Source organism: Sinocyclocheilus grahami, unplaced genomic scaffold, assembly GCF_001515645.1.
Source record: "Sinocyclocheilus grahami isolate Dianchi unplaced genomic scaffold, SAMN03320097.WGS_v1.1 scaffold149.1, whole genome shotgun sequence".
NCBI classification, from domain to species: domain Eukaryota; kingdom Metazoa; phylum Chordata; class Actinopteri; order Cypriniformes; family Cyprinidae; genus Sinocyclocheilus; species Sinocyclocheilus grahami.
The window spans coordinates 1,643,999-1,660,256 of record NW_015505328.1 but is presented as its reverse complement, the minus strand read 5'-3'; the positions used below and the strand labels follow the sequence as shown (position 1 = coordinate 1,660,256).

General features: G+C 37.0%; 3 protein-coding genes across 7 annotated transcripts in view; 1 reads left to right on the top strand and 2 right to left on the bottom strand.

The window, feature by feature from the left end:
* Nucleotides 1-3,035, bottom strand: part of LOC107592050 (exostosin-1c-like) — a 62,305-nt gene extending 59,270 nt beyond the window's left edge. Inside the window, exon 1 of the mRNA XM_016281406.1 lies at nucleotides 2,685-3,035. The gene's annotated coding sequence lies outside the window, so the exon portion shown is untranslated. The remainder of the gene's footprint in view (nucleotides 1-2,684) is intronic.
* Nucleotides 3,036-4,652: 1,617 nt separating this feature from the next.
* LOC107591974 (probable thiopurine S-methyltransferase) lies at nucleotides 4,653-8,749 on the bottom strand. Of its 4 annotated transcripts, none has more exons than XM_016281275.1 (9): nucleotides 8,675-8,749; nucleotides 7,583-7,728; nucleotides 7,045-7,137; nucleotides 6,029-6,161; nucleotides 5,540-5,592; nucleotides 5,370-5,444; nucleotides 5,196-5,281; nucleotides 5,035-5,079; nucleotides 4,653-4,898 (listed from the first exon to the last, which is right to left on the bottom strand). In XM_016281275.1, the coding sequence occupies exons 1-9, from the start codon at nucleotides 8,687-8,689 to the stop codon at nucleotides 4,780-4,782; spliced, it is 765 nt and encodes a 254-aa protein (XP_016136761.1). In that variant the 5' UTR covers nucleotides 8,690-8,749; the 3' UTR covers nucleotides 4,653-4,779. The 4 variants fall into 4 exon arrangements, with proteins under 4 accessions (XP_016136761.1, XP_016136760.1, XP_016136762.1 ...); XM_016281274.1 differs by having other exon boundaries at nucleotides 8,602-8,741; XM_016281276.1 differs by having other exon boundaries at nucleotides 8,607-8,741.
* A 5,104-nt stretch (nucleotides 8,750-13,853) lies between these two features.
* sdc2 (syndecan 2) overlaps nucleotides 13,854-16,258 on the top strand; it is a 37,978-nt gene continuing 35,573 nt past the window's right edge. Inside the window, exon 1 of one of the 2 annotated variants that reach the window (XM_016281272.1) lies at nucleotides 13,854-14,282. In XM_016281272.1, coding sequence (XP_016136758.1) covers nucleotides 14,223-14,282 — 60 coding nt within the window. In that variant the 5' untranslated portion in view covers nucleotides 13,854-14,222. The remainder of the gene's footprint in view (nucleotides 14,283-16,258) is intronic. The other variant, XM_016281273.1, reaches the window with a different exon arrangement.

Genomic DNA, 16,258 nt, shown 5'->3' with positions numbered 1-16,258 from the left:
ATATATATATATATATATATATATATATATATATATATATAGTGTGTACTGTAATATATTGTGAATAAAATATTAATATTAATTTTAAATATTTTGATGAACAATAGTTTGATTACAAATATAGTTGGGAGAAATTCATATTTTTATTCAGCAAGGATGGATTTAATTGATCAAAAGTGACAGAAATGCTTTCTTATAAAAAAAAAAAGTATTTAAAATAAATGCTGTTCCTTTGAACTATGCATCAAATTTTGTACTTGTCAAAAATATATCACCGGTTCCACAAAAGTAATTGCAACCATTTTTAACATTAATAATCACAAGAAATGTTTGTTGAGCAGCAAATCAGCATATTAGAGTGATTTCTGAAAGATCATGTGACAGTGAAGACTGGAGTAATGGCTGCTGAAAATGTAGCTTTGCCATCACATGAATTAATTACATTTTAAGATATATTAAAAATTAAAATTTTTTTTTTTTAATATAATTATAATATTAAATTATTATTGAAATATTTTAAACAATTGTAATGTTTTACTATATTTCTGATTAAATAAATACAGGCGAGCTTAAGAGACCTTTTTGAAAAACGTAAAAAAAAAAAAACTATCTTACAAACCCCAAACTTGGTATGTTTACTATGACTATTATTTATTCTTATTTAGCTTTTTTAGACCAAAGCAAGTTACAGTACACCACTTTACTTGAACAGCTTCCTGAGGCAACATGGTGTTATTTTTTTTCTCATTAACACTCTAGTTAATAAGTTTCCCTTGCGTGATGTTGTTCAAATAATTTGTTTAACACATCCACATCCCTAACCACAAGTTTCCAAACCCGGCTCATATGGGATTTGCGTATTCCAGCACTAAGCCAATGTGACTAGTATTAGCTAGCATGTTCTTCTTACAGCAGATTCTGTGATTTCCTCCTCAGCTTAGCTTCAGCTGCCCTGAATTGCAACGTGTAAAAAAATGTTAGCGGCAGCTGATGTTGGAGAAATACAAATAGTCTGGTTAGGTGGGTGAGACGGAGTTAAAATTAAACACGAAACTCTGTCATTACAGGTCAAGGGAGAGCTACGGCAGCTGAAGCCAGTGGCCCAGCCCAGTTCTGCTGCATGTTTGCGGTGCTGAGACTGACCCATGCTGAGCTTGTGGTCGAGCCTGCTGGGACATCAGTCTGGCTTCGGCTCAGATGTGCTTTTGCGAAAACACAGACCCAAATGGGGATGTTTACGAAAAAAAAAAAATCTGACATGATGTTCTGCAGTAATCCTCACGAAAAGCCAGGAAGGAAAAGAAGGATGGGAAGATGAAGATGAAAAATTGAGGGCAAAGAAGTTGTTTTCGTTTAATAACCGTCTTGTGCTCTCTGGTGCAAAAAGGTGCAATATGGTTATTAAGACGGCTACATCTTCTTGAACACCCGCTGCTACCCTCATGTTTTAATTTATGGACAACAATAATTACCAGCAGGCTTGATTAATTATGTCTAAACAATATGCTCCTCGCACACATGCCACAAGGGCTAATTATCCTAACAAACAGGATGGGCTGGGACAATTGAAGGTTATCAGCAGTAGTCATAACTGCATGACCATAGCAGCTGAAAATCTCAACGGCTTTAAATGACAGCTTTCCTTGCCACAATGCCTGGCTATTCATTCCCAAGCCCCTCCTCTCTTTTAACTTCCTCTGGCCCAAATGAAGTCCTATACATTTTGTTATATGACGCCATGGAATGAGTTATGAGAGCCTGTCAATAGAGCCGAGATTCCTGCCATTTTTCCGTCCCCTCCCGGTTTCCCTGCTCTTTCAACTCCACTGCAGGGGTGGACGCTTCATTCATGTCACATGGCGCTCGCATAATGGCACAAAAAAAAAAACTAAAAAAAAAACGAATCTATTCAGATTCCAAGGCCAGTTGTATGTGTTAGTTTTCTTCTAATGCCTCTGCAAGCCTTTCAGATAACTCATCTTGTAAAAACCTATTACTGCTCTGACACAGATTTGATAGTTCTGTTGAATCTTAACCACTTCTTGGTATCTTGGGATCTAATTAAATAGACAATTACTGCGCTCAACATTAAAATGCTGTGACGATCTGGATACACCTGTGATAGCCGAGATGCCTAACATGTCTAATTTGCAATCACAAGCTCTGATCTACTGTCTTCGGTATGCAGACTACAACTGCCGATGATCCATTCTTACATAAAGTAAGAAATGTGTATCCATTTCGTACTGAAATACACTTCAAAAATGAATGAGTATCCCATGATTTCATTTAATATTTAAAAATATTCAAATAGTTTGTTCATATTTAAGAGTCTATATTAAGTAATATACTTATTTTGTTTACATTAACATAATTTACATTCATATATTATTTTTGATTTAATGTTACTTAGTATATTTTAATGTTTTATGTTTTGTTTTGAATATATTTTACGTTGATACTAATTATTTTGTTTTTATATTTATGCATTTACGATTGATTTTTATATTTAAATAATATTTCTTTAAATTCGATTATTTAAAGTTGAAAATAACCGGATATCCATCATGTCTCGGCACTTCAGATTGAACTAATATTTGCCATTTCTACATTTGCACGTTTATTCTGCTGTTCTGGCTTGTTTACCGAGATATCACGAGTAAAGGTCGGATTAAGTGCGTTACCTGTTCTTATCGCGTTGGTCCCTCGTTATGGCTGCATCCTCCTCCTCCTCATCATCCCCTGCCGATACTGAACGCTTCCTTCTCTCCTCTTTCTGTCAAACGGCCCTGCTTGTTTTCACTAGCACGATATTACGTGATGCAATGACACTCATGCCACATAGTCCACCCCTGAACTGAGTCCACCCGCGCCGTAGACACCTCGGCTGTCTCCAAACCTCCGTCTCTCTCTCTCTCTCTCTCTCTCTCACTCTCTCCACCTCCTCCTCCTCTCCTCTGGAGCGCGTGTGTCTTCTCGCTTTACCAGCTCTACAACCTGATTGAGTTACAGAGTGACTCGCGCAAGCATACGCGCGTAATCTCACACCTCCTCCCGCGTGCCCTGCCTCTCTTCCTACTCTTTAATGATACAGAAGCAGATTTGGGCAAATATTAATATTCCATTGCGGGCTACAATTATCCTGAGGCTGGTTTGTTCGAGTTATCGGCTTCCAGACAGTAATAGCTCGTCGTAAGAGGCGTGGCTCCGCTATAATAATGTGGGTTTCTTACCTTAATTGCGCGTCAGATCATGTGGATGAGTGAAGAGATGAGACTGCCGCCTGTATATGTAGTCATTAAGCACACTGAAACGCCGGCAGCCACGTTAATATTTTAGCGAGCTGGTGGATGGGAGCTGTCGCTGCCTCGTGTATGAAATATGACAAGGAAACAATGGTCGCAGTGCCCTTTGAGGTGGACTGCACGCGGCCGCTAAAACCGAACTTCCCCGGAAATAGCGTGGTATTGATTATCACAAAAAAACAAAAAGGTGTTTCGAAACATGAGCTATGCAAACAATGCGATGCAGAGGGCACAATGTAGCACCGTTAAATTCTGTATGACAGTACCTCACCCTGAACTTCAGCAGACGCTCAATGGTGCGCTCCGCAAATCCCGTTCAATCGCACCCAAATCACAGCATTGCGATGCTTATCCCTCTGTCCCTACTTCTACACGTGAATATACAGTTGATGCGAATGGATAGCATCCGTTACAGCATCAGTTTATAAGGCTACATTGTTTATTTTCTCGCATCCACAACATTCCAGTCGACCCCGCCCCCGGCGCTACGTGATTGGCTCAGAGACTCGGGGTGCCTTCGCACGAGCTATATTTAAAGTAAACAGGCGCACATCTGGCCAGCGGTGCGCGTCACTGTCGCCGGAGGTCGCGAGCCGACGCTGTGCGGTGAACCAGAAAAGACCTTGACGACTTGAAGGTAGACGAACTATTTATCCGAGTTTAAAAGGGAGTGATCATTATACGGTTATGATTTATGATTAGAGATGGGAATCGTAATCTGGTTTTTTAAATGATTCCTTAACGGCCCCATTAACGAATCGTTCAGTATTATTGCTCCAAAAATGTTTGGAAAAAAGAAACACATTTTGTTACTGCCTCAACGAGTCTGTTGCCAAATTTGAACAGATTTAAACATAACATTTCAGATCTATAAGACGATTCATTTTTGATTTTTTTTTGTTTTGTTTACAGGCTTTTAATGACTTTGTAGAGGCGACATGAACGCACTTAAAAAAAATAAAAAATAAATAAATATATATATATATATATATATTATAAAATACCACTGATTACATAAAATCTCATAATGTCAAAAACATTAATTGGAGTCCGGGAAGGCGTTTTGTTTCAATAAAAAGAATCTGCTCATGAGCTTCATTCGTCTGAAAATCTCTACACTATTCGCAGAGTAAATTAGAACTCGTAGGTGCAAATCATTTTTAAAATGTCACTATGTGCGGACTTTTGTCAAACTACTGCCCTCTTGTGGTCAAACTAAGAGCTCACATCACTTGTGACCAGTTACGAAATAAACACACATTATGAAACAAAAAACTATTAAAAAAACATTTGAATTTATTACAATATTTTGCATTACATTCAAATACTGAATCAACAAGTTGCAGTCCACTTTTATCAAAATAGAAAAATGCAAATTGTCTTTTATTAACCCTATGTTATTTTTGCCAATTATCTATTGCATTATTAAGTCATTTGTACTTTTTAATTGCCCTCCAGTAGATTTGAAGATTGATCACTGGGCTTTTGGAGTGAGAAGGTACACTTTCTCTGTCAGTGAATCCAGTCCCCATGATTTGTGCTTTTCCTCAAAGGCATCTACAGACTCTAGCAATTCAACGTCACATCCACCTCCTGAAATATGAGACATCGCCATGATTATTGGATACAACTATTTAGAAATAAAAGCTCTATAATACATAATGAATCATGAAAACATCTAGGTACAAAATAGGTAAGATGACATGTCAGAACAGTGACCAAAACTCACCAAATACATTTTTTACATCCTCTTCTGATACAAAAAATGGTGGACCTGTATGTCAAATATGGCAACAAATATCAAATACTAAAGACAAGACACATATGCTTTATAATCATTATCACTAATAATAATAATGAATTCATTATTGTTTTCCCCCTTAACATTACCTTTATACAGCTCAGGATTATATTCCAGTGTGTCCACAAGATATCTGCAGTCATTGTTCATTAAGGACATAAGGAGAGTAGCATACCTTGGGGATGAAGAGAATATGTATTTACATACAATCCCACTTAAATAAATAATAATTAAATAAAATAAAATGTTTATTTAATACTTGCTTTTGCCTGTCACATGGGTTTATAGCCACCAGCGCTCCTCTGTCCCAAATTCCTCCAAACTTTCCTCCAACAGTACTATATATGGACAGAGACCAAAAAGACAGAGAGGCATTTAAATGCATTTCATGTGACATGTTTTATCATCTAAAATTAGAAAGTATAAAATGTACCTGGAGAACTTGTATAAATCACACTGATAGATGGAGATCTTTCCATCTGTACTCTGAGAACAAGGAAAATGCATTAGGTGAGTGGGCATGACACAAAAACATCACGCTGTCTACTTCCATTAAAGAAAGCTAAAGCGTTGTGACCATCTCACAGTGGGTGTGTATTAAACTGAGGGGCATCCGTCTGTATTAATCTAATCAGAGGAAGCCGTGAAGACACAGAAAATGCCATTATAACAATACATATAACAGTGCATCTACCTTATGCTTAACCTCATTCATTTCCAGTTATTTTAGCTGTACATTTTCTTATAGCAGGTAATTAATCAGAAGTCTTGCACATACAAATGTCTAACTTCCACGTTGCAAAACAAGGTGAATAATAACTCAGTGCATGATTTATGGGCACTATAATCCTTTAGTGCTAATTTTATCGTTGGTTTGTGTCTAGCAATCAGTACGGATGACAAATGCAGGACCTTCAGATACCTTGAAAACCTTTGCTCCAGAAATGGCTGGTACTGGTTCTTCATTAAAAGCAAGATTTTGCTCTGCAAAGAATTGTTTGATTCCTTTTTCTGAAATTTCAACTCCAACAACTGTGTGACCCATATCAGCCAACCTGAGAAACATTTTTTTGAACATTTTATGGAAGTGCTGGGAAGATTTTAAACATTACTCAACACATTTAATGATGAAAATTTTGTCATTAATCACTTACCCTCATGTCGTTCCAAACCCCTAAAAGCTTCGTTCGTCTTCAGAACAAAATTTAAGATATTTTGGATGAAAACCGGGAGGCTTGTGACTGTCCTATTGACTGCCAAGTAAATTACACTGTCAAGGTCCAGAAATGTATGAAAGACATCGTCAGAATAGTTCATCTGCCATCAGTGCTTCAAGTGTAACGTTATGAAGCGACAAGAATACTTTTTGTACGCCAAGAAAACAAAAATAACGACTTTATTCAACAATTCATCTCCTCTGCGTCTGTCCGCATCACCGTAGCACCATTTTGGAGAATATCCGCTGAACGCAAGCAGCGTACGCTCTTCTGTGTCAGCCGCGCCACACGGATGTGCTGTATTTACACTTTGATTTGCGACATTCAAATCAAAGTGTAAATACACATAGAAAACGTATCCTTGTTTCGCGGCTGACACAGAAGAGCATACGCTGCTTGCGTTCAGGCGGATATTCTCCAAAATGGCGCTACGGTGATGCGGAGAGACACAAAAAGTATTCTCATCGCTTCATAACGTTACGGTTGAAGCACTGATGCAGATGGACTATTCTGACGATGTCTTTAATACTTTTCTGGACCTTGACAGTGTAATTTACTTGGCAGTCAATCGGACAGTCACAAGCCTCCCGGTTTTCATCCAAAATATCTTAAATTGTGTTCCGAAGATGAACGAAGCTTTTACGGGTTTGGAACGACATGGGGGTAAGTGATTAAAGACAAAATTTTCATTTTGGGGTGGAGTATCCCTTTAACCTCATACCATTTCATGTCTACAGCTTTTCCGCATAGTGGGAAGAAGAATCGAACCTCATTTCGTCCACATACGACTTTGTCCAAGTTGCTTTCCAGCAAACTACCAAAAAAGTAAAAAAAAAACAGGAAACTGAAACAATTGAAGCAAGACATTTAAAGTAAAATAATAAATTGATAACACTGTGCGGTTCCTCTACACATTTATGGAAAATTCAAAAGGATCATTATTCATAAGCAACACAGGATGGTGTCTAAATCATGGAGCTACAGTATATGATGTGTTAGTATGCATGATTAATGATAGTATAGCATAGCATTTTGCAACATCATTACTGTTATTGAACTGAATCAACAGTTGAGTTGAATAATGACACTATTTTATGTTTAGAGCTTTACAGAAGAATTTAAATGTCTCATATTTGATTAAGTTTGCATCACTGATTCAGTTATTTTTCTGTTTATCACTGTGAAGCTGCTTTGAAACAATCTATACAGAAATAAGGTGACTTGACTGTAGTGTTGGTGGTGACTAAATGTGTGATTACTTGTGCACTTCAGATCTGTGAAAACCAGTTTTTCCTTCCTGCCACCTGTCCTCCCACTCGGACAAAGCCATCACTCGGTTTTCCTGGGCAGACATCTCTTCTCTTCTCTTCTCTTCAGCTGGTTTCTTCAGGGAAGCAGACAGTTGCTATGTGCAAATGATAAAATGCAACTAAGCACATAATTATGCACAGTTAGGAAAGCAAAATAAATAGGCTGATCAGCATTTAAAAAATATGTAGAAAACGCTTTCCAAATCATTCTATTGTTGATCTACTCAAGCTACTGTGGCCCATATTTATTTGATCAGATTCATCTGTCTAGTTAAACAAGTTGCATGACATGCACTTATCCTCAAAAGCATGAACAAAACTATGCAAGATAAAGAAAATAGCATCAAGACTATATGAAATAGAACACTTCTACTGGTGTTTCTGAGTGTAAAAATGTTTAATTTTCATATTCAGTTACTGTTGTTAATAATGTTGCATACTGTTGGGATCTCTCACACACACACACACACACACACACACACACACACACACTTATTTATTTGCGTCTATGTGTTGTAAGTAGTCTAATTTTTTTTAGCACCTGATCAACTTGCATAATCACAATGACAATGCATATATCATGTCATCTTTGAATGGTTACTCTCTCTGTTCATGCTAAAACTGTCACAATATCAATAAATGTATCCTCTGACAACGGACTATCACCGGCCAACGGAGAGAACTACATTACATTTTTTATTGTGTTATTGCTGGTTTTATTATTGTTTTGTACAGCAGTATGGGCTGCATTCTTTGCAGCAACGACGTGCTTTATAAGAAAACACTAGAAATCAAACATAAATGTTGAACAAACAAATAACTTTCTGTCACTTTCAAGGCAGTGCACGATACAATTCACCGGTCTTTAAAAAAAAGCAGAGCATAGTCAGGCTAAATAAATGAATCTACATTTAATAGGAATCTGCAGCAGTCACTGTAAATGTTTGATAAGGTTTCAAAATTGTTACCGCACATTTCCAATTCAGTAACCACCCGAATAACAGCTTCAACATCAAAATCCCTTTCAAAGTCTTTGCTCACATGCATCAGTTTCATAACAGGAAGAGTTTGTGCGCAGTGGGCGTGGCTTCCCACACAACGTCACACGTAGTACAGGCGCTTCCGTTTCCGAAGCGGAGCAGCCTTCCTTTTGTGGATGTCGCTAGGATACCGTGGACGCTCCCAGTTCCGGAGTTTACAGTAGCCTACTAGTACAGTGGATCTATTTTGAGTGAGCTTTGGCAGAATCGCTGACTGAAACGGTAGGAATTCATGCTAATATGGTCAGGAGGACTGTTCTACAAAACCATTTCAGTACTATGAATACGAACAGACCGAATATGTTTGAGGACAAGCAGCCGTTTGCACTTGTGATATTTCACAAAAACAGTTTGATTATATGAAAACACTGGAAACGTTGGAGACATTTCTCATTTCCTAGTCCAGTGGTCAAAATATCATTGCAATCTCACTTGTTATTATCTATAAATGAAAACACGGCGACAATAGCTACATTTCGTGCTTTTGCTAAATAATAATAACAACAATAAAAATATTATAGTTAATAATTATTATGATGTTTGTGGATCAAGCTGTCCCTAATTGGTTTTAATAGGCTACATATTGGCATTATATTGGTCTATTTGATTCTATTGGAATAAAAAAAAACAGTATTATAACAAAATTGTGGCTTTATAAAAACACAATACAAAACTGAAACAATAAAAATGAAATACAATAATACAAAAAAAATCATACATGGCTAGGTGTACTTTCACCAATGTGGTTTAGTTAGGATTTAATGTAACTTTTCGAATCGTTAGTATGAATAGCTTGATCTCGACCCTACAAAACCAAATAATTTATGTAAAGTTACATTATTATTAAAATGGAGTAATCGTGACAGACAAATCAAACATGATGTCAGTCATAGATATATATCTTTAAAAACGCTTTATTATAATAAATTATTCTTTTTTTATTATTGTAAATAATTAGTTCAGCTAACTTTAAAAAGAGCTAGAGATTATTATGGTCAAGAGAGAAAAATAAGGTCTTACCCATTTCCCCCTAATAATTTCTTGACAGGCAAAGATGCCTTCCTCTGGGCGTTGGGACTGGAACAACGAAACAAGCAGCCTGGAGTTTATAAGGTAAAACATTTTAAATTGTCTTGGTAACTGGTATTTTATTATAATGTTCTTTAACAATCTACGGTTTTGCAAGTTTTTTTTTCTTTAGGTTTGATTTGTTTGGAATTTCGAAGCCAAAGAAAAAATGGAAAACAAAAAGAAGAACCCCCCCAAAAAAATCCCCATCCGCATAGCAAGAGCAGTTCAGAAAGCATCTGTAGAAGTGGCAAAAGTATTCTGGTTTCTAACGTTATAGCTCATATGGTTGGCAGACATCAGGAAATAATTATGGCTTAATAACTTCATTCTCCTGGCATGGTGGTCATTATGCAGGACTTTGATGTATTATTCTGAGCAACTGATTTACTCAGTTTCATTTTTCAAAGGAATCCTGAGAGACCCGCTCAATTGGATGCCTTCAAGACCTCAATAAAATGCTTACAAAAGGAATGTGTCACAATTCAGGATGTTAAATGTAGGTCCGTATACTTTGCTACATAATGAAAACAATATGAGCCATGAAAAATGACCAGGATGATTTAATATACATTTAATGTGTTGCAGTGGCAGCAGTCTGTTTGCTACAGGAAAATGACAGGCTTCCCATTCCTCTTCGTTTTCTATCTCTGCTAAAGTAAGTTTCATTTTCATTTTTATTCGATTTTATTTTACTATGTATTTTATTTGAGGATGACTTTTATATCTTCATACTCATTGCTCTTCATTTTCACTTGTTTGACTGATTTCTTCCTATTTATTGTCTAATATATTAACTTCTTAGTCATCCTTAAATTAAAAGTACATTTTAGTTGCAGTTATATTAGTGCAGCTCTATGATTCCAAATATATTTTGCCAAAATATTTGCAGGAGCAAAGAGCTGGATGGGTTTCTTGCCAATCTCCTGCTCTACTTTTCTTGCTACTTTGAAAAAAAAAAAACTCTGGAGGAAAGACCGAAGTCTCTCATGGGGTGAATTTGAATTTGGAGCCGGGCATGAATTAAGTCATAAAAAAGCATGAAATTATTAAAGGAGCAGTGCTCAATTACTAAAATGACACAATTAAGATGTGTATGTAACCTTTTCAATAACCTAACACAGCTTTTTAATCGTATTAATCTGTGACAATTGCATTAACAGCATGTCATCCTTAACCTTCCTGCTCTTTCAGAGAGGACACTGAGAGGCAGATGCATGGAGAAACGTGTGCTAAGGTGGAGCTGGCAAAAAAGCAGCTTGCCCTCTGTCACGTCAGGCTGCTGCTGGGGATAGATCTGCCTCAACAGCACCATATGGCTTTTGACAGGTCAGAACAGCTATTGATACCATACCTGCGAGATCAATTATGTGTGTTTCACTGCATTAATGAACAGTGTGATGAATGAGAGCATGTTTGAGGAAATAATAAGTCTGATTTATGTCTGCAGGATCAAGGTGTCATCCACTTGCTGTAACATACAATTATACGAGGTATGTGCAGGCCATTTGGCTATATGTGATTCATGAAGAATGTAAAACTTTTAGAGGCCTTTGAATATTATGTAATTGAAAATTAGTAGCTAGCACCTGCAGTTCCAAGAGTTTCATATACTGTATGGTTCCCATGATGATATTAGTGTGTTTCCTCTACCTCAGTGTCTCTACATAAGTGTCAAAGATGTAGAAATGATTTGAGACACATTTATGCCAAAGTTGCTTGAAAAACGCCCTGTTATTTATGCATGTATTAATGTAGAGGTTTTAGAAGGTATGTCTTACCTCTTTGTGATATGTTGCTAGTAACGTGATAAACTTCTGTGTGCAAGCAACTTCAAGTGAAGATTTATGCTTTTACTGGCCCGTCTTCTCTTTCATACTCTCGCTCTCTGTCTCCTGACTTTTAACCCAGGAAGTCAAATCGGCGCCTGGCCCTGAACAAAATCATAACCCAGCATTCCCCTCAGATGGCCTCTCTGCTGCTTACTCCACAAGAAAAGGCCTCTCACCTGTTTGAGGGCTTCAGGCATCTTAAAGTGTCCTCAACTTCACGCATTGATTTAGAAGCTGTGATGGAGGGTCTTATAGAGCAGCTAAAATCACTTAGGTAATATTTAATTATGCTATGGTTGAATTATTTACAATTAAGAAAAAGCATAGTATGCGTCTATTTTGCAAGTGTTTCTAATAGTCTGATTGTACTTTCTTTTGCCTTTAGCTTTGGAATTCTTGGAAAGCCTTTGAGCCAATTCAGCTTAATGACACTGAAGCCTCAGGGAGGCCAGAGTTAAAAGGAGACTGAGGACAACAAAACTACCTTTTGTTGTTTGTGGGTTTTACAACATGCAAATTTCTTTCAACTATTATTTATTGTCCACTGTGCTTTGCATGAGGGTTGTTGACTAAAATCATATTTAATAAGAAGAAATAACAATACATGCCACTAGGTGGCACTTTCAATATTGTTATTCAGTTCAGTCCTCTTTAGAGTGAACACATCCTAATGTTAGTGATGGAATGGAAATTATTAATGGAAAATATATATTAAACTAAGAAAGCTAAGTATGCTACGCTGGGTAAATATAATGCATTACATTAATTTTGTATCAACTATTAAACAAATGGTTTAATAATTTTATAGTATCATTATTAGTATTGGATAACTTGATGTATATGTGTTCATTAAGGGCACAAAAGAGGCCCCAGGGTTCTGGCAGAAGAGGCTTTACCATCACCTTAATTGGCGGGGTAATCTAGGACACCACTGCTAATAATTTTTGTCTGCAAAGCAAGAAGAGGGAGGGGTGAATGTGTTTTTGTACAGGGGGTTAATTGGTTACCTTTGGCAGTACTCAAGATCAGGAAGCAAGTGTCCAGTTATCTCTAAGCAATTTACTGCTTCATAATTCCTTTAAAATGCATTGCATTGTTACAAGAACAATCAGACATAATTTTGTTTCATAGATTGTGGTCAGTAAATGAAGACCATGACCACTCAGAGAAGGCTAAAAAATGAAAAACAGGATTAATTAGTCTGCATGATATTGTTTACCATTACGCGCTACGCATTTGTCCAATAGGGGGAGACATTGCATTGAGAATTCATTTAGTGAGTTCTTGCAGGTATACTCTTTATAGGGCCACCCAGGGCCATAGCTGGGGTTTGCGGGGCCCTAGTGCAGGTTGTACCAGTGGGCCCTTGTTTGAAATTGTTTAATTTGTATGTTGGTTCTATTTATTTATTTGTGCTATTTACACAATGTGTACGTTTTTTCAAGTTTGTAGGTGTCCAGGTACAGAAACTGAATAATCAAATGTAAAATAGCACTGCATAGTCTTCACTGTAAAAATGTAATATACAGTCAAACCAAAATTTATTCAGACACCTTTTCTCACATTATCACAGTTTATTTGCTATAGTTTAGAAAATGGTTATAAAATATGTCAAGAACTCAGTTTTAAACTGTCAGAACAAATTCATCTTGATAATGTCAGATAACTTTGATAGAAAGGTATGTAATAGATTACAATCAACCAAAAATTCAGACAACTGTTAGTATGACAGTATTTACACAACTATCAATACTTTGTTGACCAATTAACAAGCAATGCTTAATTTTGTTCAGTCTGTGGTGTAAAAAGTTCGCACTAGCAATTAAAGAAAAAAAAACACTTAAGCAAAACATGGTCAGGTCAAAGTGTCTGAATAATTTTTTGTCCCAAATGTTTTATCAATTTTACTGGTAGTCCACTGTATGAAGAATATTTGGGTATAATATGTAACAGTTTACTTTATTTTGCTATACTCACTTGCATAAATGAACTATAGAGTCCTGCACCCACTAGTAAAAAAATATCCAAAATTATATCTGGTGTCACATCAAATATATCAAAATATTCATATAGTACATTTCATAGCTCAAAATGCTTTACATAATTAAATGTATTTAAGTAATTGGACATTTACAAATAAATAAATAATAGTGTCATAAAAGCATTATGGTTTAGTACTTAAATCTGACATGTCTTAAAACATAAACATTTTGAAAACCAGAATTGAAGTTGGCGTTTTTTCATATGGTCGCGCTCTCTGTCAATCATTGCTCAAGCTCTCTCTCTGTTTGACCCGTATTTTCCTTTCAGTCCTGCGGGTGGCTCGACAGCAGAGCTCCACTTCAGACATACGGCCGAGAGACCTCACGTTAAATTCACCTTTGCGAGACGAGTGCAGCTCTAACCGCATGCGGCCGTAGACTCAACGCGTAAGACTTCGCGAAACATATCGAAAACGACCTATTTTACTGTACAAAAGTGTGCGGAGGAATAAGCAGACAAAAAAGCAACACGTAGCCGGTGGGATTTGAGTCCTGTGAGAGAGTGAGATTGGAGCTCGAGCGAGCGAGAGAGGGAAGAGTTTCTCCAAAAGTGGAAACAGACACGGGGACGATATTTTCCTTTTTCACAAGCGAAGACTAAGGAATTATGAGGAACGTTTGGATGATATTAACCCTCGGCTTGACAGCCTTTCTTTCCGGGGAAAGGGTGAGTTTCAACCGAGAACAATAAGCGTTTTGCTGGGGGGTAGTTGAGCGTAAACTCAAGCAACCACCCGGCCACGTTATAAAATAACCAGTCAAACATTGTTTCACTGGACTGATTCATACTTTGTCATGTGTCGATGATAATTAATGTTTTAGATATGTATCGCGTCAGTTGTAATGTATCAAGTATCAGTTTCGTTAGTCACGGCAGTGTTTTTTCAATTCAGCTTGGCATTGTTGTTTTACCTACACTAAGTATTTATACACACCAAATGTTGTGTGGGTTTATTTTTTAAATAGTAATAACCAGAATCTAGTGAAGAAAACATTAAGCTAGGTATTAATGAAAGTTAGGAATACCGTACAAATACACACACATGGTGTTGTCTAGGGTTTTCAGCTCGGATGTATTGTGCAAAGCAGATGAATGACTGAAATGTTCGCGTTTGGTGTGTTTGTGACATTTTTGGAAAATGAGGAATGAAGCTTGATCGTTATTTCGCTCTTGTATTGTGAAATTTATGGCAGAGAAAGATGATGTCTGTCAGAGTGACAGACTCTTATAAAGCTACTAAATTTAGCCATAAAAACCACTAACTTGGTTGTGATGACATTTCTGGACAGGTACACAATCACATGAAGTGAGGAATGCAGAAACAGGTTTGGTTTGGTTAAACTTTTTTTTGTTCAAAATGTAAGTGACTGCAGTGGGAACTATCAGCAGTATTTGTAAATGTGCATTGTCTTCTCGACAACTGTTGGCGAGTTACGATTGGACCACAAACCTATGTTTTCAGACCAATAGCACCCATTTTGTCTGTAACACTTCTGTTTAAAGTCAAAACGCATCCAACTTCTCCATAAACCCCCTGCTTAAAGTGACCAGGAGCTTCTTAGATCAGCTTAACATGCAGAAGCTGTAAGACACTAACTCTCTCTTGGTCACACTTGGCTCGGTTTGCTGGAATGTGTGAACACATGCAAACATTGATTGTTTTGCATAGGCTTTCTCTTAAAAGCCACCGTTACTCTTTATAATCCTAGACCGAGATAGAAAATGTATGTTCTGGAGCATTCATTAACCTTACACAGGGACTTCTTTGCATTTCTGCCTGCCTGCCTGCCTTATTATACAGTTAATTGGCAATGCATTTGATGAATGTGGATCCTGAATAAGCCAGTTGCTAGTAATTTTTTGACGAAATGCCAAGGGATTGGCACCCGTGCTTTGTAATTCCATGGTTGACTGGCATGCTGGTTTGTACTGTCTCCTCCCATTGATTAGGACCTCACTCACTCACTTTGGTCTAGAGGCGTGAAGGCAGCATCAATCTCAATGAGACCCAGTGCGTAGTGTATAGATTTTCTATACTGGCATCATGTACACAGAGCAATTAAAGTTATCTGGCTTCAAACCTCCAGGATGATCCATGTGTTTGCCAGTCAGAGCAACCGTTCCCTTCTCCTATAAACAAAAAGAAATGGTTTGTCTGCGAATGTGACCTGAGAATGTTATTTAGTCTGTTTTTGTGCTTTCTCTGAAATTGTATGTTACGAACCTGTCACAGTTTGGTGTGTTGTCTGCAGCCAGATGTTTGACCGTGTAATTTGCATGATGTTTTGGTGGGAAGTGTGAACATTGCCTTCGAAGTGGAGATGTTTTGCAGGGTCACTGCACTTTTGTTGCCTGTGACAGATCTCAAGGAAATAGTTTTCACCCAACCAAGTTTTTTTAGTGTTTAGAAAGATATTAGCGTCAGAAATAAAATGACGCATAAGCCACATACAGTGTTTTTAATTAAAATTGTCCTTAATTAGGTTCGTTTTTCAAAGCACTTTACATAAACTTCACTGTCTTTTTGCCAGATATGTGAATACATGCTTTTTTAAAATTTACATTTGGTAACTAGCTAAATGTTTGCCAGCGCTATTTTTAACCTCTTTTATAGTTTTTGTCACTACATTCTTAAAAATAAA